The 26,955-nt window shown below is 51.7% G+C and overlaps 1 protein-coding gene across 1 annotated transcript in view; it reads right to left on the bottom strand.

Moving 5' to 3' along the window:
* Positions 1–26,955, bottom strand: part of LOC122365676 (tyrosine-protein phosphatase 99A-like) — a 93,992-nt gene that overhangs the window by 26,863 nt on the left and 40,174 nt on the right. The window contains exons 2-5 of the mRNA XM_043337105.1: positions 23,098–23,403; positions 2,430–2,553; positions 1,485–1,669; positions 114–307 (exon numbers count right to left, since the gene is read on the bottom strand). Coding sequence (XP_043193040.1) covers positions 114–307; positions 1,485–1,669; positions 2,430–2,553; positions 23,098–23,403 — 809 coding nt within the window. The remainder of the gene's footprint in view (positions 1–113; positions 308–1,484; positions 1,670–2,429; positions 2,554–23,097; positions 23,404–26,955) is intronic.

Below are 26,955 nucleotides of genomic sequence, written 5' to 3'. Positions count from 1 at the left end.
CACCCGTTGTTTTCGTTCTCTCCGTGCCCAGCCCCAGCGCCAGGGAGAGATGAGCGGGGCTGAGGCGGATGCTCACTGCTCAGGCCCGCTCTCTCACACATCTGCAGACTCACCGTCGTCTCGTTAGCGTTTCCGGACAGGTCGGCAAGCGTCCACTCGGCGTCGGTCTGATCTCGGGGCCGATACGACAGCACGTGGCCGATAAACTCGCCGTTCATGGTGTCGGCGTCCGGCGGCCGCCACAACACCTCGATCGAGGTGGGACTGGGACTCCGCGTGCGAATCACTGTCGGCTTTCCGCTGGGGTCTGCAAGGGAAACGGAGAGGGGGAGGGATTAATGAACTAATCAGCGAGCGAGTCATGGTAGGGGTTCATGGGATAAAGTAACTGGCTGTTCGGTCTTATCAAAGGGTTAGGAAGTAAAACCAGTATCAAATATTTCGTGTGATTTGTGGTAAATTACCGAAGCTTGTGACGTTGATCAGCTCGAAAGAAGCCAAAACGGCGTCATTCAGCTTTCTGTCTGTCAAACCATAGCTCAAGTGAATGGCAAGACAAGAATGATTTAAAACATGTCTGAATACCAACAGCCTTAGAGTCTAGCTGCCAATGGAATTCAGAAAATGTTGCCGTCCGAATTAACTTCAAACATTGTTTACGTCGGCTATGGAGTGACGTGATAACTACGCCTGGTCGTACGCAAATAGTCATCTAGAATCCACCGATTCGTTGTGCTTGGCAGCCAACGATCTGTTCGCTAACGTATCTATTTCAAGAAGTTGCGTAGCCATTGGAAAAGTAAATTCAGGACTTCCCTGACATGCCAATGATATCTATTTCGTTTTAACTGCGGAGTTATGCGCATTTCCGCTGCTGTTGAGCAGTTGATTGTCCCGTTTCTGCTATGTCTAGTTCGATAACAAGACAGTCTATCGCTGCATCATTTGGGAAAGAATTGGCCACCAATTAAACACCAAAGCCAACGTTGAAAAGCTGGAGAATAAGGCGGCCGCATAAGCGCTGTTTTATGTTGATTGTTTATTCTTCGCTAGCAAAAATCGTAAATAGTACTGACAGGTGAAATCAGTGATTTAAAAGGACTTTCTCACTGCATATGCAATATGCACTTCATCACAAAAGAAGTCATATGCCACCGATTCTAGCAAAATATACACCAAATAATTATCATTTCTAGATTTACAATGCAATATTACGCTACGAGAAAAAATAGATTCATGAGCTAAACAATCGATAGATTGAAACCGTTTTGACGTGAAACACTAGTTATTTTGACAGGTATAAAAACAGAAAGTGAACACTCTTATCACAAGATTTACCAAAAGCATTCGTTAAAAAAAGACAGCCGACTGAACTGGCCAGCAGTTTCATGTGTTTGTGTAGTTCATATGTTTTCAGCCGGGCAGTAATGTGACCTACCCATCTATCCCTGCAGTGTGACCCTCCCTATCACGTGGCTACTCACGTTCGCGATGTGTCACCGTCGGGTAGCTGGGGTCGCTGGGCTCACTGCGCCCCACCCTGTTGACGGCGAACACACGGAAACTGTACGCCGTGAACGGACGAAGGCCGGTGACGTTGTAGGTAGTCGCCTTCGCGGAGATGTGCAGCTCCCGCCGCTGGTCCCAGGGGCCCTTCGGGTCGAATATCCTGCAACAGGATCAGAGGCGAGGCGGATCATGGTCTGTCTAGCTGCTTGATGAGGTTGGCAGCAAAAGTTAGATCTAAATTTGTTATGGACTGTGATTGTGTGAGGGCATTGAGGACTTAATTTTGTTATCAGTCACCTTACTTTGACTTGCTTTCCGCAAAGGCAATAAGTTCACTGCAATATTTGGTTAGAATGATGGTTAAAGTGGTCGCAATAAAAATATTTTACGCTTAGCTTTATAGTCAAATGGTGATTCCGATCTCATCCTTGTTTTAGGCGTTGTCAAACCAAAAGTACGAGATAAAAAAGCAAAAGCGAATTGAGTTAGTTGATACGTATACCTAATCGGCATCAATTGTTTAAGAATTTTGAACTATTAGTCACATTCGGAGTGGTGCAATGAGTGCCTCAGACCCGTGGCGGGGTCTGTTAGGTATTCCTGCCACTAGATGGCAGGAGCAGGCACGCCTGAAGGTAGGCTGTCCCGCATAGCTCGAGAGCCCAGCCGGCAGACCGCCCGGATACAAGCAGCTCGATTGATTCAAGCAGTCTTACTTTTATCGGAAACAATCCCTTGTTTTCTATGTTGCAATATCTGAAGTAATTATTTTACCTGTCGTTTAGATTATCATTAAGATTCTTTTCAGTTGCGACAGTTATTATATAGGTACTTGGCCATCGATCATAGAAAGGTAGACCTACCAAATCTAGACATGAATATTGAATACACATTTTGACCAGCGGTCACTTCATCCTGACCTTTTCTGCAGGACGTAGCTGAGGGGCGGCGTGTCCGAGCCGGAGTAGCGCGGCGCCCACGACACGACTGCCGAACGAGAGGTGAAGTCGACCACCAGCGGACGCTGCGGCGCCGGAGGCACATCTGCAACAGAGCGAGAGAGCGGGAGGTGAGCTGGGCAGTGAGCAAAGAGCATTGAACAAGTTGAGCTGAGCCAAATCATGGGTCCTATGTCAGCTTAGGACCAGGCGTTCTCTATTTACGTCAACGGGAAAACGTGTACTTTTTGTTCGCAAAGCGTGTACTTTTAACATTTCAAAATCGGATTGCGAATGCATTCATAATAGCACAAGTGTAGCACTTTCTCCAATACGCTCGCTTATTACACACAAACGACAAGTGAAACAAAACATGTGCCAGCCGTTGCAATGAAACAACAGCCAGTTCTCCAGCCCACACAAAAACGCATTGGAATCTCGACGTCAAGTGGTTCTTTACGAACTTCAGTGAGCTTACCGAAATCCATTACGGCTTAGCAATTACGGGGCCTGTCACAATGTATAAACCACACACCTTGGGCCGTCTTGTGGTTTGAGCACGACGACTTTATCAAGATAAAAGACGCAACTACATGCGCCTCCTAAGGAGTCACTAAAGTAAATTGGCTCTACGGAGGTTTCACTAAGTCGCAGTAGCAAAACATATTGCATCCTATTATTATATTCAATAAGTTGGTTTTATAACTGCTTAGCGACATATAATCATATACAAAGAAAATAATAGCATTATAAGTATATATTTTACAGCTGAAAAATATGTAATGTATGTTAGAGATAATCTCCCTGAGCAAATGAGATCCCCCGCCAGCGGACGTCAGTGGTCGTTCTCATTTCACGTCACTGGTAGCACACAGGTGGCTGACGTCTGGTGTGGGTCGATCTCTGCACTCAGTGGCGACCCGCCGCCGCCGCCACCTCTGACCCAGCGTCCACAGCCGGCCGACCGGCGTCCCGCCGACCGACATCGGCCCGTCGCGTTATACATCGGCCCGCGCCGGTCGCCGCCGTTTGCTTACACGGTCGAATCGGCTCAACACCGGCCTCAGATCTCGGGTCGTTATGGTTGCATGAGATAGATCAGAGTTAAACTTGGCAAAGCGGATGAAATGGTTTATTAGCAGCGTGTCGTACAAGCAGTGAGGTATTTTTAGATCGTTGATTAAAAAAAAGAGCCATGCGTTTTAATTTCGCTAAATGACTTTATGCTGTAGATGTAGTGGCACACAAATATGTCATATTTCATGCGAACAATTAGCTCTGACTTTCAGTAAATAGTTCCGGCGGCCGGATGCAGCAAAATGTCAAATGTAATGTCTCGAGTTTAATCACGACCATTCGTCATAGCAGTCGAGTCCGTCTGGTAAACTGCAGCCAGCGCCGGCTTCATATTCTGCAGGGCGTGCCCGATGTCACCCTGCAACTCTGAGTCACCCGCTGCAAGACCCTCAGGCAGCGATAAATTCGGTCTCAACGCTGATTTATAGCTACACGGCGCACACTCGCCGTAGTACAACAGCAAGTGGCTGCGTGGAACTCGTAACATGAGCTCATAGCTCACTTTCCATACCTCAGTCACCTGAAAATTGTGACTGAAGTTGTTACTTTTCTTCCTAACCGCCCACCTCTGAGAAAAATGGGCAGGCTTACTCCAACTGAAGCTGCTCGGCTACCACTTTTCACACAAATGCAGTCACATGTAACTGACAAGATTGTGAAATTCCGTGCACGCAACACCAAATCTCTTCCAGATGGCGCGATGGGAAAATCCGTTCTAAAACCCACGCAAAGCCTCTTGAAGCGTTCAGTGACTGCGCCAGTCTCACCGCCTGACGGGTCAAGTCTGGCTGTCTGCCGCATCTGCCGCCCGCTGCCGCCAATCCGTCCCGTTTCTTCAAAATCCTATCCCCGCCACTCCGTCTACCCGTGCGCCGCCTCCTTTTCCACCCGTCCGCCTGTCGCTTCTTCTTCCACCAGCCCGCCGCCTCTTCCTTCCCTCCGCCCGCCGCCCATCCGGCCCGCCCTGCGCCCGCCCGGACCCACCCAGCGCCCACCCGGCCCGCCCTACGCCCGCCCGGACCCGCCCGGCGTCTCATCTCTCCAATGGCGGTAATGGTGCAGCGCTGGTGCCGGCACTGCCGCGCCCAACGGCCGACCGCATGCTTTATAGATTGGCCGTCTCTCAAGCATTAACGGGACGTTGAATCGTGATTAGCGGGCCGAGGTGACACGACGCGACACCGAGCCAGTGGAGTCCAGGGAAGAGGGAGGGGGAGGGGGGGGCGATAGCGGCGGCCCGCCGTGGTCGGCCGATAACACGCGCAGTGTGAGCCGAGCCGCGGTGCACAAGGGGTGCGCGGAGTGTTTCTCGCGCGGCGCGCGCGACGAACGCGATATAAGTGCTCGGTTTGGTGTACGGAATAACAGGACAACATCAACGGAGCGACAGGAGACGGACGCAGGATGACAGGTGGGCGCAGCGATAGGCTGCGGGGGGGGGGGGAAGAATCTAGGTAGAACGGCCACGAGGAGACTGGATAGGGGGGGGGGGGTGGGACCGTTCGACGGGCGCTATAGAAGTGGGCGTGACGGAGAGGGGCGGGTATCTAGCTGACCACGACACCGTGCGCCTAGAGAGGCCAGCATCTGTGGTCCCCGTCGTGCCATGGCCACGGCCGACGGGTGTGACCTGATCCGTATATGCCGTGTGCACAGGAGGACCTGGCAACTGTGGTCCCCGTCGTGTCATGGCCACGGCCGACGGGTGTGACCTGATCCGTATATGCCGTGTGCACAGGAGGACCTGGCAACTGTGGTCCCCGTCGTGTCATGGCCACGGCCGACGGGTGTGACCTGATCCGTATATGCCGTGTGCACAGGAGGACCTGGCAACTGTGGTCCCCGTCGTGTCATGGCCACGGCCGACGGGTGTGACCGGATCCGTACATGCCGCGTGAACAGGATGACCTGGCAACTGTGGTCCCCGTCGTGTCATGGCCACGGCCGACGGGTGTGACCTGATCCGTACATGCCGTGTGAACAGGATGACCTGGCAACTGTGGTCCCCGTCGTGTCATGGCCACGGCCGACGGGTGTGACCTGATTCGTACATGCCGTGTGAACAGGATGACCTGGCAACTGTGGTCCCCGTCGTGCCATGGCCACGGCCGACGGGTGTGACCTGATCCGTACATGCCGTGTGAACAGGATGATCTGGCAACTGTGGTCCCCGTCGTGTCATGGCCACGGCCGACGGGTGTGACCTGATCCGTACATGCCGTGTGAACAGGATGACCTGGCAACTGTGGTCCCCGTCGTGCCATGGCCACGGCCGACGGGTGTGACCTGATCCGTACATGCCGTGTGCACAGGAGGACCTGGCACTCTGTGGTCCCCGTCGTGTCATGGCCATGGCCGACGGGTGTGACCTGATCCGTACATGCCGTGTGAACAGGATGACCTGGCAACTGTGGTCCCCGTCGTGTCATGGCCACGGCCGACGGGTGTGACCTGATCCGTACGTGCCGTGTGAACAGGATGACCTGGCAACTGTGGTCCCCGTCGTGTCATGGCCACGGCCGACGGGTGTGACCTGATCCGTACGTGCCGTGTGAACAGGATGACCTGGCAACTGTGGTCCCCGTCGTGCCATGGCCACGGCCGACGGGTGTGACCTGATCCTTATATGCCGTGTGCACAGGAGGACCTGGCAACTGTGGTCCCCGTCGTGTCATGGCCACGGCCGACGGGTGTGACCTGATCCGTACATGCCGTGTGAACAGGATGACCTGGCAACTGTGGTCCCCGTCGTGTCATGGCCACGGCCGACGGGTGTGACCTGATCCGTATATGCCGTGTGCACAGGAGGACCTGGCACTCTGTGGTCCCCGTCGTGTCATGGCCACGGCCGACGGGTGTGACCTGATCCGTACATGCCGTGTGAACAGGATGACCTGGCAACTGTGGTCCCCGTCGTGTCATGGCCACGGCCGACGGGTGTGACCTGATCCGTACATGCCGTGTGAACAGGATGACCTGGCAACTGTGGTCCCCGTCGTGTCATGGCCACGGCCGACGGGTGTGACCTGATCCGTACATGCCGTGTGAACAGGATGACCTGGCAACTGTGGTCCCCGTCGTGTCATGGCCACGGCCGACGGGTGTGACCTGATCCGTACATGCCGTGTGAACAGGATGACCTGGCAACTGTGGTCCCCGTCGTGTCATGGCCACGGCCGACGGGTGTGACCTGATCCGTATATGCCGCGTGCACAGGAGGACCTGGCAACTGTGGTCCCCGTCGTGTCATGGCCACGGCCGACGGGTGTGACCTGATTCGTACATGCCGTGTGCACAGGAGGACCTGGCAACTGTGGTCCCCGTCGAGCCATATCTGGCCCGACGACGGGTATGACCTGACACGTGACGTAACTCGCGAGTTCTACCCGGCAGGTAATGGTGCGAACTGATCCAGAACAGGCGGGCACGTGTAGGAGAGGGGCGGGTAGCTAGTGGCCTCCATCGGGGCGCGGCGGCATTGGGTGAGACGGCAATTTAGTGGTGTCAATCGTAGCTTGAATCTGTGGATTTCCGATTTTGTCCAATGTCCAATTCGGAATTCGGTTGGACAATGACGTAGGCTTTGGACACCTTTGGACAATCATTGCTACACCTCAGCATTTTTATAAAGCAATCGTGGTTAACACTGCTTGGCGAATAGAAAGTTCAGCCTTTGAGATGATTAACACATTAAAGCTGCTAAAAATACATTAAAAAAATAGATAACAGTGTTAAGTGTAAACTATTGCGTAGGTTTCGGACATCTTTGGACAAATGGCTGGCTTAAACATTTCGGACGGAAATCGACGTAAGCATTGGGATTGGACGGACATTGGACATACATTTCTGAAACTAACACCACTAGACGGCATACGCCGAGTTGATAAAGACGAGGCGCCGTCAGCGAGGTGTTGTCGCGGCTGAGCAAATATTGGAGCTTACGACCGGTCGGGACGATAGCGGAGGGTGGGAGAGCAGAGAGGGAGAGTTTGAGGGCACGCAGCTGCGCGCTAAGACAAACAGGTCGGCCGTGGCGAGGCCCAGGGAGGGGAGATGGGGCGTTGGGAGCGGTCTCCAGCAGCGGCGGGGTTCTGGGGAGGGGCCGGTCATAACGGAGGGTGGGGGTGGGGGGGGGGGAGGGAGATACACTTGGTTGGACATGTGCATCGGGTAGATCGAAATAGTCAGTGTCACTCTGCGGTGCAGTGATGGATTCCAGACTGGGTGTGTGCGCAGAATAGACCGCCCCAGTCAGTGTCACGCCGCCGTGCAGAGATGCATTGTATGTCGGCTAGCCGGGTGCCCCGGGCGCCCCGATTTCGGCTGGCTTTGAGCGCCAGGCGGATTGATATGGTGAGTGCCACGCTGACGTGCCGCGGTGGTTCCCGGCTGGCTGTGTCGACTGCGGTCTTTCCCCAGGGCACGTATCAGCAAGAAGGCTCATGTTAGACCGTTTCCAACGCTAAGTCGGAATGTAACTGCACAACTGCAGGTCGTCACTGTCCCGTCGCGGCGGCGGCCGCCGCTTGCGATACTGATGGGTCGGGCTTTCGGATGAGCCTGATCCGTACACCTATCATATCCCTCGCCCGTGTGCGGCGTTCTGTTGCGTCTAGCGTGTGGGGAGGGGGTCAGTTGGACCCCCCCCTCCCCCTGCCGTCCGGCTCCTGATTGGGCTGGAATGCCCAGGTCATCAGACCAGTTTCGGTCGCCAATGGGACGTCATTAAGCTCCGCCAAAGCGAGCCTCAAGGACGTCACCCCAAACGGCCGACTCGTTTCGTCTCGTCTCGGCCGGCGCCGGCCCCCCCCCCCCCCCCCCAGCAAGACAGTGAACGCGACGGTTAGTGTATGTAGGTTGGACCACCGGCTGGAATGACTGGATCCGGTTATACTCTGACCACGTGGTGTGGGCGTCACATTTCTGTTGGCTTAGACCCGGCGTCGGCAAGGCGGTCTAGACGACATTAACAGGGTCAACATGTCGCCAACTGGTCGGTGCGTGTGCATGTCATCGCGGCCTCGGTATGGTATCGATATATACCTGGCGCAATAGCGGCGCCTGCCAGACATGCCAAGTTCAACGCGTATAGCCCAGCAGAAACGCAGCGCGGCAAACTCGCTGACTAGTGCTCGCGTCAAACGCGAAAGCCGGACATGCGGGGAATCTGTGGACCCAGTGGTGCTATTTGCTTACGGCCTGGGCGGCCGTAGCGGTGATAAAAGCTACACCGCCGACAAGCCGACCAACAAGGGAGGGACCATGGCCTGGGACGGACGGAGAGGAGGGGAGGGGAGGAAAGAGGAGAGGAGAGGAGAGGAGAGGAGGGGCGAGGAGAGGAGAGGAGAGGAGAGAGAGAGGGAGAGAGAGAGGATAGAGGGCGGAAGAGAGAGAGGAGGGAGAGGAAGAGAGAGAGAGAGAGAGAGAGAGAGAGAGAGAGAGAGAGAGAGGGGGGGGTGCGGCGACATGGATAAGGGAACGTGCGGCCGAGCGGGCGGACGCGCGGAAAGACGACCTTGCGTGACTCATAACGCACACCGCGGCGTCGGCGCGGCGGGCCGGTCAGGCAAGTGCAAACAGCAGATAGCCCGGCACGGCAGGCTGTGGTACTGCGATTAAACAATCCTAAGCTTGACTTCGGGGGCGTATTCATAATTAGACTCGTACATGATCCTACGCCGTCGACAGTGCAGAAGGGTGGAAGCCAAGCGACAGGCTGTGGAAAATGGTCGATGCCAGAGAAACTGTCGTTGGACGGTTCCGGCACGGGGCTGACATTGGATACCGCGGTGCGGCGCGGGGCCGTTTCGCGAAAAACAATCAGTCCGCCGAACGGCGCCGTGCCGGGGTGACGGCAGCCATTCGGCGAGAGGTCGCGGACGGTACGACACGGGGACCGTTCCGTGATCCACCGCTGCCGAACATGATAGTGAACCCGTTGAGTGCGCGCGATAATCCTAATGGCGAAGTGCGGCTCATTTTAGATCTATCATAGTCGAGAGATGTCGGGGTCAACGCCGGGATAGACCCAGACGAGTTTCGTGTGACGTACACTACACATCATTCGACGAGGCCGTGCGGTTGATTTTCCTAGCTGGAGGCGCCGGGACAGCGTTCAAGACCGATGTTAAAAATGCATTCAAACTTATACCTGTCCGGCCCGGCCAGTGGGCGCTACTGGGGTTCTGTTGGGACGGTTTACTATACTACCAGGTTTGTCTGCCATTGAGGCTAGAAGCAGTCCACGGATTTTCAATGATTTTGCCACATGTTTGCGCCTATGTGTTCCAGGATCAGACATCGGACGTGTATATACGCAATTATTTAGATGACTTCTTCGGGATAGGGCGCGGAGGATCGGACAGTGCCGACGTAGCGTATGCGAGACTGCGAGACATTTGTGCGGAAGTGTGCGTGCCGCTGGCCGAGCGGAAATGCGCCCCGCCATCAACACGGATGGAGCTTCTCGGGTTGTGATCGACACAGAAACAATGACCCTAGCGTTGCCAGACGCCAAGCTAGTGGGCACCCAGGAGTTACTAAAGACACTGTTCGGGCAACAGAAATGCTTACAGCGGGAACTGCTGTCGGTGGTGGGACGTCTAGTGCACGCCAGCAAGTGCGTCCCGCCGGGGAGGGCGTTCACTAGACGCCTGCTAGATGCGGCGCACTCGGTTAGCGGACCGAACCGCCGGGTGCGGATCACGGCCGATGTACGGGCGGTTTTACGGTGGTGGGCCACTTTTTGCCGATGTGGAACGGCATTCCCCCCCCCCCCCTCCCGCCACCGGGCGAGTACGACCACTGTATTGTGATGAACACGGACAGCTCACGTCGGGGGATGGGGGCGTGGCACGGAGACGAATGGTGGATGATGGAGTGGCCCCGCGAGCTGCAGTGTGACGTCGCGCCATCCATGACGTGGCTGGAGCTCATCCCCGTCATGGTGGCATGTTTGGTGTGGGGAGAGAGATGGGGCGGGCACCGCGTGCTGATCCGGTCCGATAACATGGGGGTGGTGGGGGTCTGGGGGGAGGGGATGGTCGGGGTCGCCACTGATTATGGCGCTGCTGCGTCAGCCCCTGTTCTGGACGGCGTTCCATGAGTCCGCTGTATCCGTCGAGTACGTGGCAACGAAAGAGAACGGCGCGGCCGACGCGCTCAGTCGGCACGACTTGGCGCGGCTTCCGGCGGCTGCGGCCACAGGCGGCCCAGTGTCCGGTCCGGCCCCCATCGTGTGTGGCGGAGTACCTACAGGACCCGAGCCGTGGAACCCACGTGCTGACAGGTACCGCCTGTGAACCCTGTGAACGGGACACGCGCGCATAATCTAGTATGAATACACATACCCTTGGTTCCTTTGGGGTGTTTGGCGGTGGCTCGCACAGAGCTGGAGGCGAAGATAAACCCGGGTGTTGACGGCCTTTCACAGCCAAACAGGGAGGGGAGTTGATCGGAGGACACGCTAATCAAGCATTAACGGGACGTTGAATCGTGATTAGCGGGCCGAGGTGACACGACGCGACACCGAGCCAGTGGAGTCCAGGGAAGAGGGAGGGGGAGGGGGGGGCGATAGCGGCGGCCCGCCGTGGTCGGCCGATAACACGCGCAGTGTGAGCCGAGCCGCGGTGCACAAGGGGTGCGCGGAGTGTTTGCCCACCCACCATCCCCATCATCACCGTCCTGTCCTTTGTTCCCAAACGACCCTCGTCGTCCACCCGGGTTTGACGAAGCGGTGGCTCGCACAGAGCTGGAGGCGAAGATAAACCCGGGTGTTGACGGCCTTTCACAGCGGTGGCTCGCACAGAGCTGGAGGCGAAGATAAACCCGGGTGTTGACGGCCTTTCACAGCCAAACAGGGAGGGGAGTTGATCGGAGGACACGCTAACCAGCATTGACGGCCGTCACCTCTCGGCCAGTAGAAACTTTGACAGATGCCCGCGGTCGGCAGCCAGCTGCGGCGCTGCGCTCTCGACAGGCGGGCCCGATCCGGCGGCTCCCGGCCCGCCTGACGAGGCTCAAATTAATCTACTGTCTTCGAAGATGTCCAAAACATTAACCAATACCAGCGAGTAGTAGTGAGACCCGTTCTAGCAGATTTGTTAGATAAGCGTTCTGCGAAGTGATGCACGCTTTTAGCCGGTGCTCTAACTTAGATTCCGGATAAAGCGAAGAGCAAGGAATTTGGAGGGTTTTCTGGAACACGAAACGAGGCCAAAACAAAACAAAGCCTCACGATGTGTATCTCTCCCCAAATGCGAACGTCAGTCACATCTGTCGGCATCACTTGTGCTGTTTATGCAGAGCCGAGGATTCTCAGACCGCAGACAAACAATGCGCGAAAAGGAGGCGGAGAGAGATACGGCGAAAATTCACACTCGATCAAACATAACACGCCGAAAATCGACAGCGCGGTTTTATGACGGTGTTGAGAAATACCGCGATCTGCGAGAGTGTCAGTTTTATGGTGAACTCTGAGCTGAAATGACAAAAACTGGATGAGGGAGAGAATGCCTTATGAGAAAATATGGAGACGCAGAGCGGAGGCCGTAGCAGGAAAGATAGTGGCCGCATCTGGGCACTATTGACAGGAAAAATTACATTAGCCGGCTGCCTTCCGGGGCCAATCAAGATAGTGTCTATTTGCGCTACCCAAAAGCGAGCAATACGCCGCGTCCGTGTTCTTTGTTCTGCTGATATCGTATATGAGCGGCCTCATCGTGATCATTTCACGCTGATCTGGCGTCGCCAGGGTGGGCGTCACTCCCTGGAGCACAATCGACCGCGCGGCGCGAGCTGACAAATCCGGCCAGCTGTTCATGGCCAGTGATCTGGGCGCAGATGTTGCCCGATTAGCGCGGATTACGGCGGCTCAGGGCAGATTGATAACACGACTTGGTTTCCAGCTCCCTGGTGGCGGTGTTCCACCAACTGCACGTGACCGAGGATTCTGACCACCAATTACAGCGGCCAAATGATGAGCCCCAGCGTCGTGCCACTGCCGATGATGCCGTAAAGTTATCGTTACGCCCTGCAATGCAGCAGTCGTCATGAATGGGAAAAGTGCACTAGCGTGAGGCTATAACTTTTGGAAGTCATTCTGATGACTTATTTTGGCACTGCAATGGTGCAGATAACGCAACTGACGAGGTTATATGTTGTAATAGAGAACATATAAATGAATTTGATGGTGGCCTAAAGCTAGTAACATGATGATCTGCAGACTAGTGACAACGTTTTCACACATGCGGATTCATGATCGCGCCAGCGACCCAGACAAGTCTCACATGACTTGGAGCTTATAGCTGCCACTCCCACGGGGCGTAGAGCGGAGATCACGAGGAGCACGTTCTGACTCCTCCCTTGAGCTCAGACGGTATGTCCCCGGTGCCCTCACGTTTAGATCAAGGTGCGGATGGCTATCTGCAGATGCCATCAGGTCCATGATTGGTCGCAACTACTGGATAAGGCACTAACGGGTGACTTGGGAAATGCACTGGACTTCCGTTGCTTACGCTGAAGGCAGCTCAGCCGTGAGTAGTTTTTCGTGACGTGGTTTCGTGATTGTTGAGCTCACTGAGTCTTCGACATGTGAATGTAGGAAGCATTCAATGGATAAACAAGTGTCATTCAGCTCCAAATTAGCACTTGTTAGATAGATGCGATACCGGAATACGACCCAAACAAGGACCAACCTATTTTTAGAGCCTCAAGAATTGTAAATTTACCCGAAATAAGCACATGCTTTGAAGGAATGATAATAACATCACAAACAACATGTGCTATCAGATAACAGTTTGAAAAGTTCACAATTGAGACCACTGAACGAGCACAAGCTTCTTTGCGTGTATTGCACACAAACAAAACTATTTCACTGTCCAACTTCTCATGGACATCAGCACCTCGACTTTATGAGCATCGATGCGTTACTGAGCAGCATACCTATGTAGATGCGAGTTCGGTCTCACGGAACGCTAAGCAGGTTTGTTTCCGGTCGTTTTGCGTTTTACTAGATAACTGGTCAATCCAAGCATTTAAAGGGACTATCCCACCTTCAAAAAAGTACCGTTTAGGATTTGGAAATGTTACTCGTGATATTTTGACGAATTCTGCAAGTTTTTACGCGTTTTCATCGTATACTTTTTGAGATATTGCGACTTTCATATTTCATCGTGACGTCATTTATATCGAATCTGTGACGTAATGAAGGATTTACTTCATGTCAATGTGAGGGGAAATTTGGTAGCAAATATATTTGCTCTCAAATATGACGCGGCTCATACAATAACAAGAGTGTCTCTGATTGGCTTATTCGTAAATCAAGTGATGCTTCACTTGAATGTGTGATAGGCGTTCAAAAGGCAAATGAGTAATGACGTCATCAAATGGCCGTTAATAGTTCAGAGATAGGGCCTTAGCTAAGGCCCACTTTTCAAATGAAGGGAACGAATTTCTTTAACACCACGAAACTGAGGATATTGCGACCAGGATATATAGTGGTTTCTGAACCTGGCCGCCAACTTGGCTATCTCAACTCAGAACTAATGCAAAGGTGGGACAGTCCCTTTAAGTGACTTACGTATCATAATATGAGATCGCTAGCGACGACCTGTGCCACAGATTACAGAAGTACAGATTACAGATTGCTGTCATCTGTGCCTGTGCCAATCCATGCACTAGGTAACACGTCATTCTTTCACACGACTACTGCTCACTACATTCCATCTAACTATTTGTTTCGTTATTGTATGGGTGCCCTTTACGAATCTTGGATGAGTAGTTATATTTTTACTCAACACTTGACGTGAATGAGCGAACAGCCAATATGTTTTGTGGATCCCTTTCAAATAAAGCTGAATTGAGCTGAGTGAAAACGAACTTTTTTACTCCAAGTCCGCGCGATGACATCTTTACCAATAATCTAGGGCTGTGTTAGGGAGTTGAGAGCGGCGATAGGTCTCCCCTACCCCGACCGTCAACTGAACGTGGTCTACGCTCCGAACAATTCTTAAGAGTACGCCATAGCTGATCAGTGTGGGGCGTACCGCTGCCACAGGTGGTCCTCAAAATGGCCCAGCTGCGGCACCACGCCGACACCCTGCACCACAGCACGGGGAGCACGGGGTCCGCAGAGGCGACGCAACGGGCCACAGCCTGGAGAGCTTCGAGGGTCACGGTGACAGGGAAAGGAAAGAGCCACCGTGAAAATAATACAGTAATGAGGAAAGTTTCACTCAAAACTAGAACGAATTACCATTTGCAATGTACCACTGCTTTCTTATATGATTTATACAGGGTGTCCCAAAAGTAAGGTCATCATTTGTTTTGGCCACACCGCCAAAAATACGTGATGGATAGAAATAAATAGGACATCATATGAAAGAGCATTTTATAAAATTTTATTCTGGTATACATATGGGTCAATACATTGGCTCGTAGCCCCACATTTGCTGCTTTTCTGCATGGCTACCATTTCGGGCCGCGTGCACGAATAGACTGCGTTTTACTTCCTCCACTATTCTGGAGCGATTCTCTGGTGAGATGCCGCTTATGTTTGCTCGGAGGGATCATCCTTTAGTTCTTCCCGGCTCGTTGGGTTGTCCTATAAGACAACCTTTCCGTTGTGTACCCAGAGAATAAAAATATGAAGGTGTAACGTCAGGTGACCGCGGAGGCCATTCAATGGCGTTACCCTGACTGAAAATTACGCGATCTCACATCCACTCTCGGAGACAATGCATGATCTTCAGGACGGTGCAAGCATAGTCTCCATCCTGCTGAAACCACTGCTGGTTGATGGTGTCGGCACAGCTGCGTTGCGACGAGCGGAAGAACCACTGGGAGGACTCTCGGCCACCTCTCTTGATTTATTTTCACCCGATTCCCGCTGTCGTCCTCAGGACCTCGAAGCACAGGTGGATAAGTATACGTGCCCTGTGCGTACATTATACCTTTTTTCTGACGTTTTACTGGTTGAGGCGAAACTATGCATGAGTTCAGAGATAGGGCGAGCTGATAGGGTCTGCTTAGGGCCGAAAACTGGGCGGTATTTACCCTTTGTTTTAATGACGGACCCTCTCTAAGAGTTGAATTTCGGCCTTCTCAGTTGTATGCCTACTGCTCGGTGTAGTTATGATCGAAAATGGTTTAAGCATGCAAGAAAATAATTTTATGGATGTACAGCCCTCTGCAAACTGCGTGGTAGGTATTCTTTTTTCGACAAAACCGAGAATAAAGCGAATACCATGCAATCGGTCATTCGGAAATCGTAACAGCAAGACGCGCGAGACTCCGCACCTTAGATTGGCATAATCATCGTACTCATTTTCCATCCATTTTGGCAACAAAACCAAAAAGTTTATATTTGCCCCTAAAACAAACTTTTGCATTTTGTTGCCACACAAGGCGCATACTTTGTTTAGTGATAGACCTAATCGAAGGAGTGGAGCATGGCGCATCTATCTGCAGTGAGTTCCGACCGATTGACAGCATAGCCTTTGAGTTATTATCGGTATTAACGAAAAAAGAATACCTACCACGCAGCCTGCTGAGGGCTGTACCTTGCACGTGTTAAAATTGGAAGTGATTCGGACTCTTACTTCTCGAGATATTTAACCCTCGCCGGCACAGGCCATTTTGAGTCCTTCGACGGCACAAGGGGGGGGGGGTACGACCCCCCCCCTCGCGTTTGGCCCCTGATCAAGCTAGAGCTTCGCGGAAAAAACAAGCGTGTTGCCCGTCACGAGAGGAAGCCGATGATACCCAATTTTAAGATCCTAGGTCATCGGGTGACCTTCCAGGTCAGGTCAATGACCCGAAAACCGGGAAAATCGGGACCTGTTAGAAAGTCGTAAAGTGTGGCTGCTATGTGGTTTTCCGGGGTGCTGATCACGAATATCGTGTTAGTTTTGATCAGAGATGATGTCTTTAAGCATTTAGACCAGGTCGGGTCAGGTCAGGTCAGGTCAACCGGTAGGAGTAGTGACGGGTATTTGTAATACGTGTCAACCGCCTCGGACAGCTTCGTAATATGTTACGAAGGCACCAAAACTACTTCGTAAATGTTCAAATGGTTGCTAAATTCGAATTCAGCTCCAAAAACTAGCCTAGAAACATGTAAAACTCGAAAAAGTGAACCGAGGTCACCCGAGGTCACCAAAGGTCAATGACCTGACCTGACCTTCAGGTGACCTTGACACATGGGAGCAACATCAAATCACATGTTTGAACGCTTGAAACCACGAAAAGCTTGCAAACGCGCGGCTAATGCGAGCCGACATGCGCCGAACCGCGATTTCGGCCAAACATGGTCACAGAAAAGAGGTCACAGGTCAAAGGTCATTGGGTCAGGGTCATGAAATTTTCAGGGTAGGTGTAAAATTGATCAATGCGAGGGTGCTGAAAGTTTCGTCGCGATCGGCCGCTTTTTACGCGAGTTATTCGCGAAAAACCTTAGGGGGGGTTGCATCAACCCCCCCCCCCCTGTGCCGGCGAGGGTTAGGTTTTAAATCATGGCCTTACTTTTTGGACACCCCGTATATCACTGGTTTCTTATTTGTTACAATCTAAGTAGGTACCAATGTAGCTTATGGAGCAACTAGCGCATAAACTTGGGCCTTGAAAATATTCCTTCACTCTTCTTTATACCTACTAAGCAATAAGCATATTTGTGCCAATTGGATCGGTAACGACAGAACCGATGAATCATCGACTTCAATATGGAGGACACATATCGCAATGATATTGTTGCGGGGACCAAGCTTCCCCACTAAGATCAATCCCTCCACTTTGCTCACAGCCCTATCACGTGACCTCAACAGGCTCGCACGTCACGTCAGACACCCACAGGCACGCGAACATCGCGTCACGTGACTGTCACAGACGCGCGTGAAACCTGAGCGTGCGCCGCTGCCAGGATCGGACACGCGTGCCAGAGCGGCTCAGAAGTCGTGTCACCGGTCCTGGGTGGGGGTGCGGTGTCACTCGACGAGCCAGGGAGGAGGGGAGGGGGTTATTTAGCTCTTCCCGGTGTTATGGTTTAGCTAAGGCACGCAGAGCCGTTTCCGAACGCCACTGAGAATGTTTGTGTTGGCCAGAGAGGCCGGTGGTCGCAGCTTGTGTGGTCGGTGGGATGTTGATTCTCATGGTGCGCTGCTAGCTGGTTTTAAATGTGGCAGCTCTGTGAAACCGTATATCTGTTAGGTACAGGTACACTACATAGCACCAAATGCATTACGAAACAGTCAAATAAATGACAAGGGTTAAATGCCTTCGGTTCTTCGATGAATGCATTAATCAATTATGTCTTAAAAATGCTGTAGCTTTGGTTTATATAAAAGTAACCTCAACAGGCTTCAACATAAGCATGATGCGGCGATTAAAGGGACTATCCCACCTTCTAAAATGTTGTTAAAACCAGTTAAATTGTGCCCGACTTTATAGATTGGATGACCAGGAACACGGTTCTGGCATTTATTTTTCATTAAACATCTTAGGCTTCCCATATTCCAAACACAAACTTTCAAATATGTGACGTCACAGCCCAAAATTACCTCCTTCCCCAGGCCACATTACTGTCATAAAGCTGATTCTTTTTACTCTGTAGGCACCACAACAAAGTTCAGACCAAGTTTTAAGCGATTTTTCAACGAACAAACCCATTTAAATCAGAATGACTAAACGAGGTGACGTCACACTAACGGTCGCTCCATGTTGAAGATAGGGCCTTGCGCAAGGCCCATTTTCAAATGAAGGGAACGAATTTCTTCAACACCAAGAGGCCGCGGGGGTTGCAACCTAGATAGATAGTGGTTTCTGAACCTCGCCGCAAACTTGGCTATCTCAACTCAAACCCCATGTTAAAGGTGGGATAGTCCCTTTAAAGCTTTTCAATTTTCCTTTACCTGTAAGTAAATGTAGCCTGGAAAGTACGGGTCTGGTCACCTGACATGCTGTTTGTATAAATGAAAGAGAAACAAAAAGACATATAGGCAAACATAAATAAAAAATAACGCTATCGCGGGCAGTAAAAATCAATATTAGGTCAAGAACACAACATTGGTATTTGGCTGCCATGCCAAATTGTGCCTGGAAAGCTACAAAACAACCATGCAATGTGCTAAAAAATCAAAATAACCAACATCTCACGTTGATGCGCCTTATGTGCAAATGTCTATGTTTGCAAATGTGTTTCACCCCATGGTGTATGATGCAAGAACGCCGGCGAAATTGGGGTAAAGTAGACGTCATTTTTTTCTGGGCAAAACAAACACAGGCGAGTAGACGAGAGAGGTATGCCGTTTAAAAATATGCCTAATTGTGTCTGACGATGTGGGTTATGTGGTGCTCAACAACACCTGATTTCCGCTGGTCTTGTCTGTACGATTACGATACGTTCAACACAAGTGTTCGTAATGAGAATTGAACACTTGAGGCTAGCCTATGGTGTGGAATTGAAACCCCCAGAAGCTGAGCTGGCTCTCCATATTAAGAATTCCATTTCAAGTTTACGTGAGGCCGGCTAAACGCATAAATCATCTGTATAGACAGTGACTAAAAATCGGTCTTCTTACTTTCTGAATCAGCATAGGACAAGAAGATAAGCCCATTCATTGTCTGCCATATATGGAGGTACAAAAGCAGAGCGCCAGTGACCGCGTGCCGTCATGATGTCATTGATATGTTCCATAAATATCGGGCAGGAGCATTTTTGTTAATGTCAGTGTCAAACAGTAGCCATGCAATTTGGAGCCGTCAATCAAGCGAAAGCCGCCGTGGATCGCTTTTGGTGCAGACTGTCGTATAAGCGCGCATCGAACAAAATTGGAATGGAGTCGGATCCATTCAAAGTCGTGCATGCTTTATACACTTCAGATCGGCGTGTGACGACTTTTCACAAATCGTTTTTTTTTTTTTAGCTCTTATGCTTACCCCGACGAAGACAATTCGCCTTTTCGCAATAAGTCGATGGATCCGAGTGGCTTTATCTACTTGCAACTTCAATTGTTCACGTAATTTGGTACACACGTAATTGCACGTGAGTAGTCCCACAAAACAATGAATGAACATCGTTTGTTCGGTACCTTTAACCGTATTACCTCTCTAGCAAAAACTAAACACTGGTAGCAGCACGCTAATGGCTCATTTCGTGGGCGGCACTGGGCTGCACGCTCACAGTAAACAGACGTCCAGCACCACCGTTAGGTCATCGGTCAAATTAATAAAACGCCGCCGCGGCCGCGCCGCGCGGCGCCCATCCGGCCGGACAAAGGCGACATTGTGGCACTGTTTTACTGCTGATGACTGTGTTTGGCCGCCCTCATTGACACAGGGCCGCGCTTCCCAAACACATCGGCCGACCAGGGGCGACCTCCGGCCTCAGATGGAAAGTGAGTCATACTGCGGATGGAGCTGGGGGAGAGGATTCATTAAATCACATAGTGCATATTTACGAGTACATGTCTGTGATAGGACGCCTCTTTACATATCGAAGTCGAAAAAAAAAACGTTACACAACACTAAACAGGGTACATTTCAATCTGGTTGGAAACAATTAGGTTCAAACTTCAAACGACACAAATGTTGCATGATAAAAAATGTTCGGCAAACTTTTAAAATCACTGTTTCATTTATCATGTAACTGCAACACAGTAACGTTCAACGAGTTTTTCATATCATGAGCATAATTTCATTTACGGATTTACAGTCCGGCACTTGTTTCATCATCAGATAGTCGGGCTAAAAACGGTTCAACGCATTACAAGGAGTTGGACTCTCCCTTTCATGATATGCATGCTGCATTATGTAAGACATTCATTGTGACCATAGCAGGCGGCTCATTGGCTGAGGGAACAGCGCTGTTCAGAGGATGATATCAGCGCGGAGGATGATGTGGTCGCGTGCTCCATAAGCAGGTAAGGAGCTCATGCACGAATCTTTAAGCACTGCCAATGTTACTCGCTTAGAAGGTAATCGCATACCGCCTTTTGACAAACACTGGATTGATGGCATTAAAGCTGACCGCATGTATGGAATAGTAGTGGAGTTGTTACGTGAGCTCGGATTTACAACGGTGCATATTTGGACGACTTATGACATCACTGGACAATGTGAATGCCATGAGCGGCGGGCTGGTAAACTTCCAGCGGCGATTTGCTGCATCGCCTGCCTCCGGGTCCGACCATACACGGTACACTGAGCAGACGTGACCGATATCGTCGTTCACGGGCTATAATTTCACACCGCATGAGCAGAGGGTTTGAGTTATCGGCTGGAAACTCATAGCCAGCACCTCTTCACAGCGCACATAAAAGCACGGCCGCCCTGCCGGCCCTAGTGTGGTCTTGGCCCAATCCATGTCGTTAGTATGCAGCCTAATCCTAACATGGTCATTGCCTTAAACGTCATGCATGGGATCATCTAGTTCGGCACACGCCAACAAAACGTGTGCTCGAAAAAGTTGTGTGGAATCACTCGGTGTCCTAACCGGTAGGTATTCCATTTATCGTGCGCAGTGCACACTGCACAGTTCACCATTTCGCTAAGTTAAAAAGCACTCGGTGGTTGCATGGAGTCACCAATTAGCACAAGAAGTGTTCACTCCGCAGCAAAAGAGACAAGGTTCAACATCTCCACTATGAAGCACCTCATGCACTCACTGTTTCCCATGCTGATTCCTTAATGGATTACTACACCTGTGCAGAGCAGCACTGAATCGTGTAATGACCTCCTCCCATGATTTATTTATCAGCTCGGAGTTTTGACCTGAGAGAGCCGCGGTACTGTCACCTCCGGCACTGCCTGATTATTGCACTCGGTACACGTGTATATGCAGATCACAGGCACAACACGTGCATGCAACTGTCGCCGTGACAGGAACTTGTGTCGTCACAACACGTGTGTCTGTCACGACCGAACAAAAAATGAGGCTCCTCGCGGATGGTGACACGGCATTCAGTGAGTCTTGCGTATTCATTATACAAGGCACACGGCAAGGGATGCAATGTGACGGTCAGGGATGAATTAGAAGTGTGCCTCGTGAAGTCTCATTTGATTTCACCTTATTACCTACCTGAACGTGTTCGTTCTGCTCGGTAGAAAATCGGATCGATAATATTGTGGCTATTATCTTTATGTTTACTGGGATATTCATTTTTCATAGCATCATCCAAGACGCTTGCATGCGTTTTCGGTTTTAGCAAGCCGTTTGTTAATTATATGGTGCACAGACTAGAAACCGAAGGACACACCAGTGCTTCATTTAGACGCGATGTCCCATTAGTGCATCCGAAAACGAACATCGTCTTAATGAGGGTAAGGTAGTAAGAATTTTGTAACTGTCTCCCGCTTCATTCTCTGATGTTTTATCTATCACAATATGGAGGTGACCGGAGGAAGATCTGTTTTGTCGTTCCTAATTGAAATCAGATTGTAGGACATGAATTCGTTTACAACAAAGAGCATAAGGGCAGAGTGATCAGTTATTGTCAGCCCAGTCTCAGCATTTACGGGTACAGCATGCGGCGACATTGTTGAATTCGATAAACGTCAAAGAGCATGGCTTGAAGACAGATCAAAGTGCTTGCCGTGCTTACTTACCATTTCAGCTTTGTCACATAGACCGCCATTTGCTTTGATCGTCACATCACATTTCAACACATTATTGCACACGAGCTTGAGAAGCATGGACTCTACTGGGATTTACCGCAGCGGGATCTACTTGATGCACGGGTGCTAATAGTCTTGTACTATGTCATTTCTAAACATCTGACCTTTTGTAAGTACCTAAAGTGCAACTAGGGAATTATTGGCTGGGAATTTTCGATCGTAAGTATGAGGAAGTTCAGCTTCACGACCAACATCGAAACCATGCTGGTACGATATGTACGTACACCAATGGCTGTCAACGTACCGTTCACTCCAGTAAACCACTTTTTACTTACAACCTATCGCTCCGACACCCTGCAACATTGTGTAGCTGAGGTAAACGACGCTGTGACCGACTTTGTGTCGCCTTGCAGCCACAACTGTGGTAGTCAGGCCCGCCGAGACAGTTTGAAAGAGAACGTTCCGGCGCAGCGGCGGCGTTCTAACGGAACGGTTTGCAGCCAATGAAAACCCACCCACGCATTGCAAACGCACGCATCTCTCGCCCCAAGTGAAACCAAGGCCAGCACTGCATTGCAGCCAGTTTCTGGCCGAAACAGAGTCCACCTCTCCAACTGGCTGCAGGCAACTCGTTAATTCTTCAGAGTTTTGGACTTGTTTGGAAAGTAAAAACAAGTCCGGGGCCTACGACAATTATCAAAGTTCCAGCTCCATTTGTTCGGTAAAGAGGCGCGCGATGTTTAATTCACGTGGGTCGTCTTGCCTCTGAATGCGCGGCAGAAACAAAGCGCAAAATAGAAATGGTGCATGTATAAACTGCTCCGCCATACTTTCAGGGCTTTGGCTCCCTCTACATCCACTTAAGCTCGCTACAGTCGCCATTCAAAATGTCCATGTGACTTCCGACCTGACCAATGGCATGCAGCGTGGTTGTCTGTCGTCTGAAGCCGCCTGGCCGGTCACTCACCGTCAACCACAATCTGGATGGAGCGTCCGTCGTCATATCCGTCAACGATGCAGGTGTACTCTCCGGCATCGGACGCCACCACCGGGTAGATCTGCAGCTGGAAGGTGGGCAGCAGCAGGCGCGCCCGCTCCTCCCGCCGCTCGAGCGCTCCATCCGGCCCGTAGCGCGCCAGTGTGAACTCGCCCTGTGCGTGACCGCAGCCGCGGCACGCCCACGACACAGTGGCCGGCCTGCTGACCTCAGCTTGGCGCGGACAGGTCAAGGTCAGGTTGGCGCCGGCCGACACCGTCTTGGTCTCACCCCGTGCTGCGAAGGGGGGCGGAGGTTAGTGGGAGTGGGGCACAAACGAGCGCGTCTTCTAAGGGACTAACGTGTTAATCACAACAGATTGGGACCTGTAGCAGATATCACATATTTTAACATGCTAGGCTAAGGGCATTTATATTTAGTCACAATCTACAGTCAAGCTGAAGAATACGTAGAATTTAAATATTTAAGTTATATACATATTTCATGTTTTATTAAGTGACATCAAAGACACCACACTTTTTTTTAAAATAAAACAATAGGTTCTATGATACACAGCGGATTGTCTTTTTATTCGGTAAACCCTTCTTCACTGCAATGAAAATAAAGCGTATAGTCGGCGCTTTCGGCGCGTATAATCTGTGTCCCGTGGCTTGTAGTTCACACGGTGTTAGCAGTGAATCCCTCGCCGACTTTCCGCCAAATGCGGAGCCTCAGAGGCGGCGCGTCTCAAATTCCCTGTTGGTGCGCGGCCCGCTGCAGAGTCCGATGTTATCAGGACAGCAAACGTCTCCGGCATGTTGGCACAGTAGCCGTACTCGCCCGCCGCTGAGTCAAATATAAAATCCCGGGAGTTCTGGCTGAACTGTCAGCGTTTGCTAGTCGACGTAAACAATCAATCATCTGATGACTTGCCATGGAAACATAGAGCGCTCCACCGATTAATTTGATGACAGTCAGCGGTGAATTACACGGACAGTGAACAGGAATGGTTTGATGGCAAATGGCAATAAACATTTTGTCTTGACTGCAAAAGAAAAAACGTGCAAAACATACATGTTACTTGAAAAATCATTGTGTTTTATCGTGCTGAGATATAAGTAATAAACATTGGAAAATGGATTGATTGATTAGTGATTATGTAACATCGATGCATTATTCAAGATGTTCGTCAATCATGTGTGTGCATTTTAAACAGAGACAACCTGCCAGATCCTCTTTTATGGGAGCTATTTTCAGTTTCGTAAGCCTTTCTTTCTTCTGTAATACCAGCCAGTTCAAACATCTGGCCGAATCAAAGAACCGATAGTTTAACAATGGTCAGCAAATGTCAAGCGCGGTGACTATCTCTTCCGCAAACTGTCTGCATGAATAATGCCTGGCTTCCCTAATCACGCACTTCCCGAGACGTGCGTTCATTTCCGAGGCTGTGCGGGACAGATCACGTCACTGTGGATTCCGAGCACGAGCCCGGAATGTCGGCTGATAGCGTCAAACGGAGACGGAGCTAATTATCCGGGCTTCCCGATATACTAACGCAGCTTGGTGGGACTGTGGTCGTCTGACGGCCAGCCTCGACCAGCCCACAGCTCTGGCGCATACGGTGGAGGCATGATTCAACACAGCTTAGGCCCCCGTTGCCCGCGCCACTATCACCAAGCGTTCGCCTCAGTTGGCTGTCAGCGGCCGAAACCACTTGCGTCAGCTCGTTTGTAGGGTAGGACGGCCCCTAAAAAACGCACCGACGGAGTGATAACGACGAGGTATATGGTCGGGATTAAGGATATGCAGGTTTGACGAATCTCGAAGTCGCATCTATTAAATAGGTGAGGGTGGGTGGGAAACTTCTCGCCCACTCTCTGCTCCACTCGCCGTCCGTCGCAGTCGACGACTGCCGTTCGCGCCTCTCGGCTCTCCTGCCAGCGGCGCGCCCGTTCCTACACTCCCCTTCGCACCACCCCTAGTCAGGGTCTGCCCCGCGTCTGTCGGCGGGGTGATTTATCTGTCTCCGACCCCCGTCTCCCTTTGCTCCGGTCACGTTCAGTGGCGCCCGGGCAGGGTCCTAACCTTCCATAGCCGCGTCGCCGCTATGAGTTGATTAGGCCCCCGTTGCCCGCGCCACTATCACCAAGCGTTCGCCTCAGTTGGCTGTCAGCGGCCGAAACCACTTGCGTCAGCTCGTTTGCAGGGTAGGACGGCCCCTAAAGATGGCTGTCTTTTCTGACTGGCGGTCGGCGCGGGCGGCCTTGGGGGAGGGGGGGGGGGGGGCGACTGTGGTTCCCGGCGGCCCTGCCGTGTCGTTCGCTGATATTCCGGTGTGTGTGAAGCCATGCCTGGACACACTGCGGTGAGAGGGGGGGGGGGTCCGATCCGATGGTTTTGTCCCCGTGTCGGTCTTGGACCCCCGTGTTCACGGCCTCGGGGTTGTGATGTTTAGCCCGGCACGCTTCCCGGCGCCTAAACCGACGTCATCGGTGCTGGCTAAAATGGAATGCCGCGAATCTGGGATCAGTGGCCTGGTTTCGCCTTTGATATCGTGCTGCAGATTATCTAGTCGTCGGCAGCGGTCCCGTAGACCTATGTTGCGCGCAACTTAGCCGCGGCGTCGGCGGCGGACCCGGTTTACGTGCTCATACGACCGCACATACATAAATGAGGTTTGTATGGCCATGTGGCCGTGAATGACTGGTAGAAAAGGTTGTGCATAGATTCCGGTGCTGTGATGGCACCGCACGCAAAGCACAGTGCCTCACGGAAAGTAGGAACGTTGCATTGTTAGCGTACTTTAAACGCACCTACCCCTACCTAAGAATCACGTGCTGTTCATGAGGCCTGTGAGCATGGGCGCCGATGACTTTTCTGCCGCTCCGTTCTGGCCTGCGGGATGACAACTTTGCATTGCCAGCGCATATGGGGACTCACATTTGGCAGCTGATCGCACGGGTTACCGTGGGTGGGCAGGGTTCGCGAAAGTGTCGGCTGCCAGCTTGCCGCAGATTGCAGTGTCGCGACGCTTACTCGGAGTCTCGAGATTGGGGAGCCGGCAGGCAGCGGCGTAGTCGGTGTAGTTGTGTCCGGGCATGATCTTGCATGCATTTTGTCTGTGCTTGCTCGATTCCTGCACTCAGAATACACTTTGAGAGCAGTTTGAATAAAGACTCAATTGAGCGTTGAAACCAGCCTCAAATGTGTCTGATTTTAAAACGGTTTCAGTAAGGCTTCCTAAGGGCTCATGTACCCGAATACTGGATTCAAGCGATACCGAAACTGGGGTTCGGACTGGAAACTGGTTTCATAGTGAGACTAATTTTTAAAAGCTTGACACCGAAAATAGGTACCGACTGAGCTCTGGTTCTGCGATCAATGGCGTTGCTCAGAAAATATTCTCAAAATGTGTGATCTGTTTTGAATCGGGGACATTAGCCCGAAACTGATCTCTGAGACCGAAAATGGAGAAACTGTTTTCTCAGTGTGTGCGGATTGTTCGTTCGGTCTCGTCTGCCACCGTTGAGCCCAGTATTTCAGACATTGGACGAAAGAAGTTCATAGTCTGTCGATAGCTAGATGCCTGTCGAGTTGCAGAGCAGCCGATGCATGACGCAGACCGGGTGTGTATGTGTGTGTGGGGGGGGGGGTGCGTGTGTGTGTGTGTGTGCGTGTGTGTTAAGCGCAAAGTGGCCGAGGCGTCGGCAGCGGACCAGGTGTGTAGTGTAGACAGAGTGGCCGAGGCGTCGGCAGCGGACCAGGTGTGTAGTGTAGACAGAGTAGCCGAGGCGTCGGCAGCGGACCAGGTGTGTAGTGTAGACAGAGTGGTCGGGGCGTCGGCGCCGG

The sequence above is a fragment of the Amphibalanus amphitrite genome, unplaced genomic scaffold (genome assembly GCF_019059575.1).
Source record: "Amphibalanus amphitrite isolate SeventyFive unplaced genomic scaffold, NRLGWU_Aamphi_draft 000028F_arrow, whole genome shotgun sequence".
Taxonomy (NCBI): Eukaryota; Metazoa; Arthropoda; class Thecostraca; order Balanomorpha; family Balanidae; genus Amphibalanus; species Amphibalanus amphitrite.
Note: the sequence above shows the minus strand (reverse complement) of the source record. Positions and strands in the feature narration are given on the sequence as shown.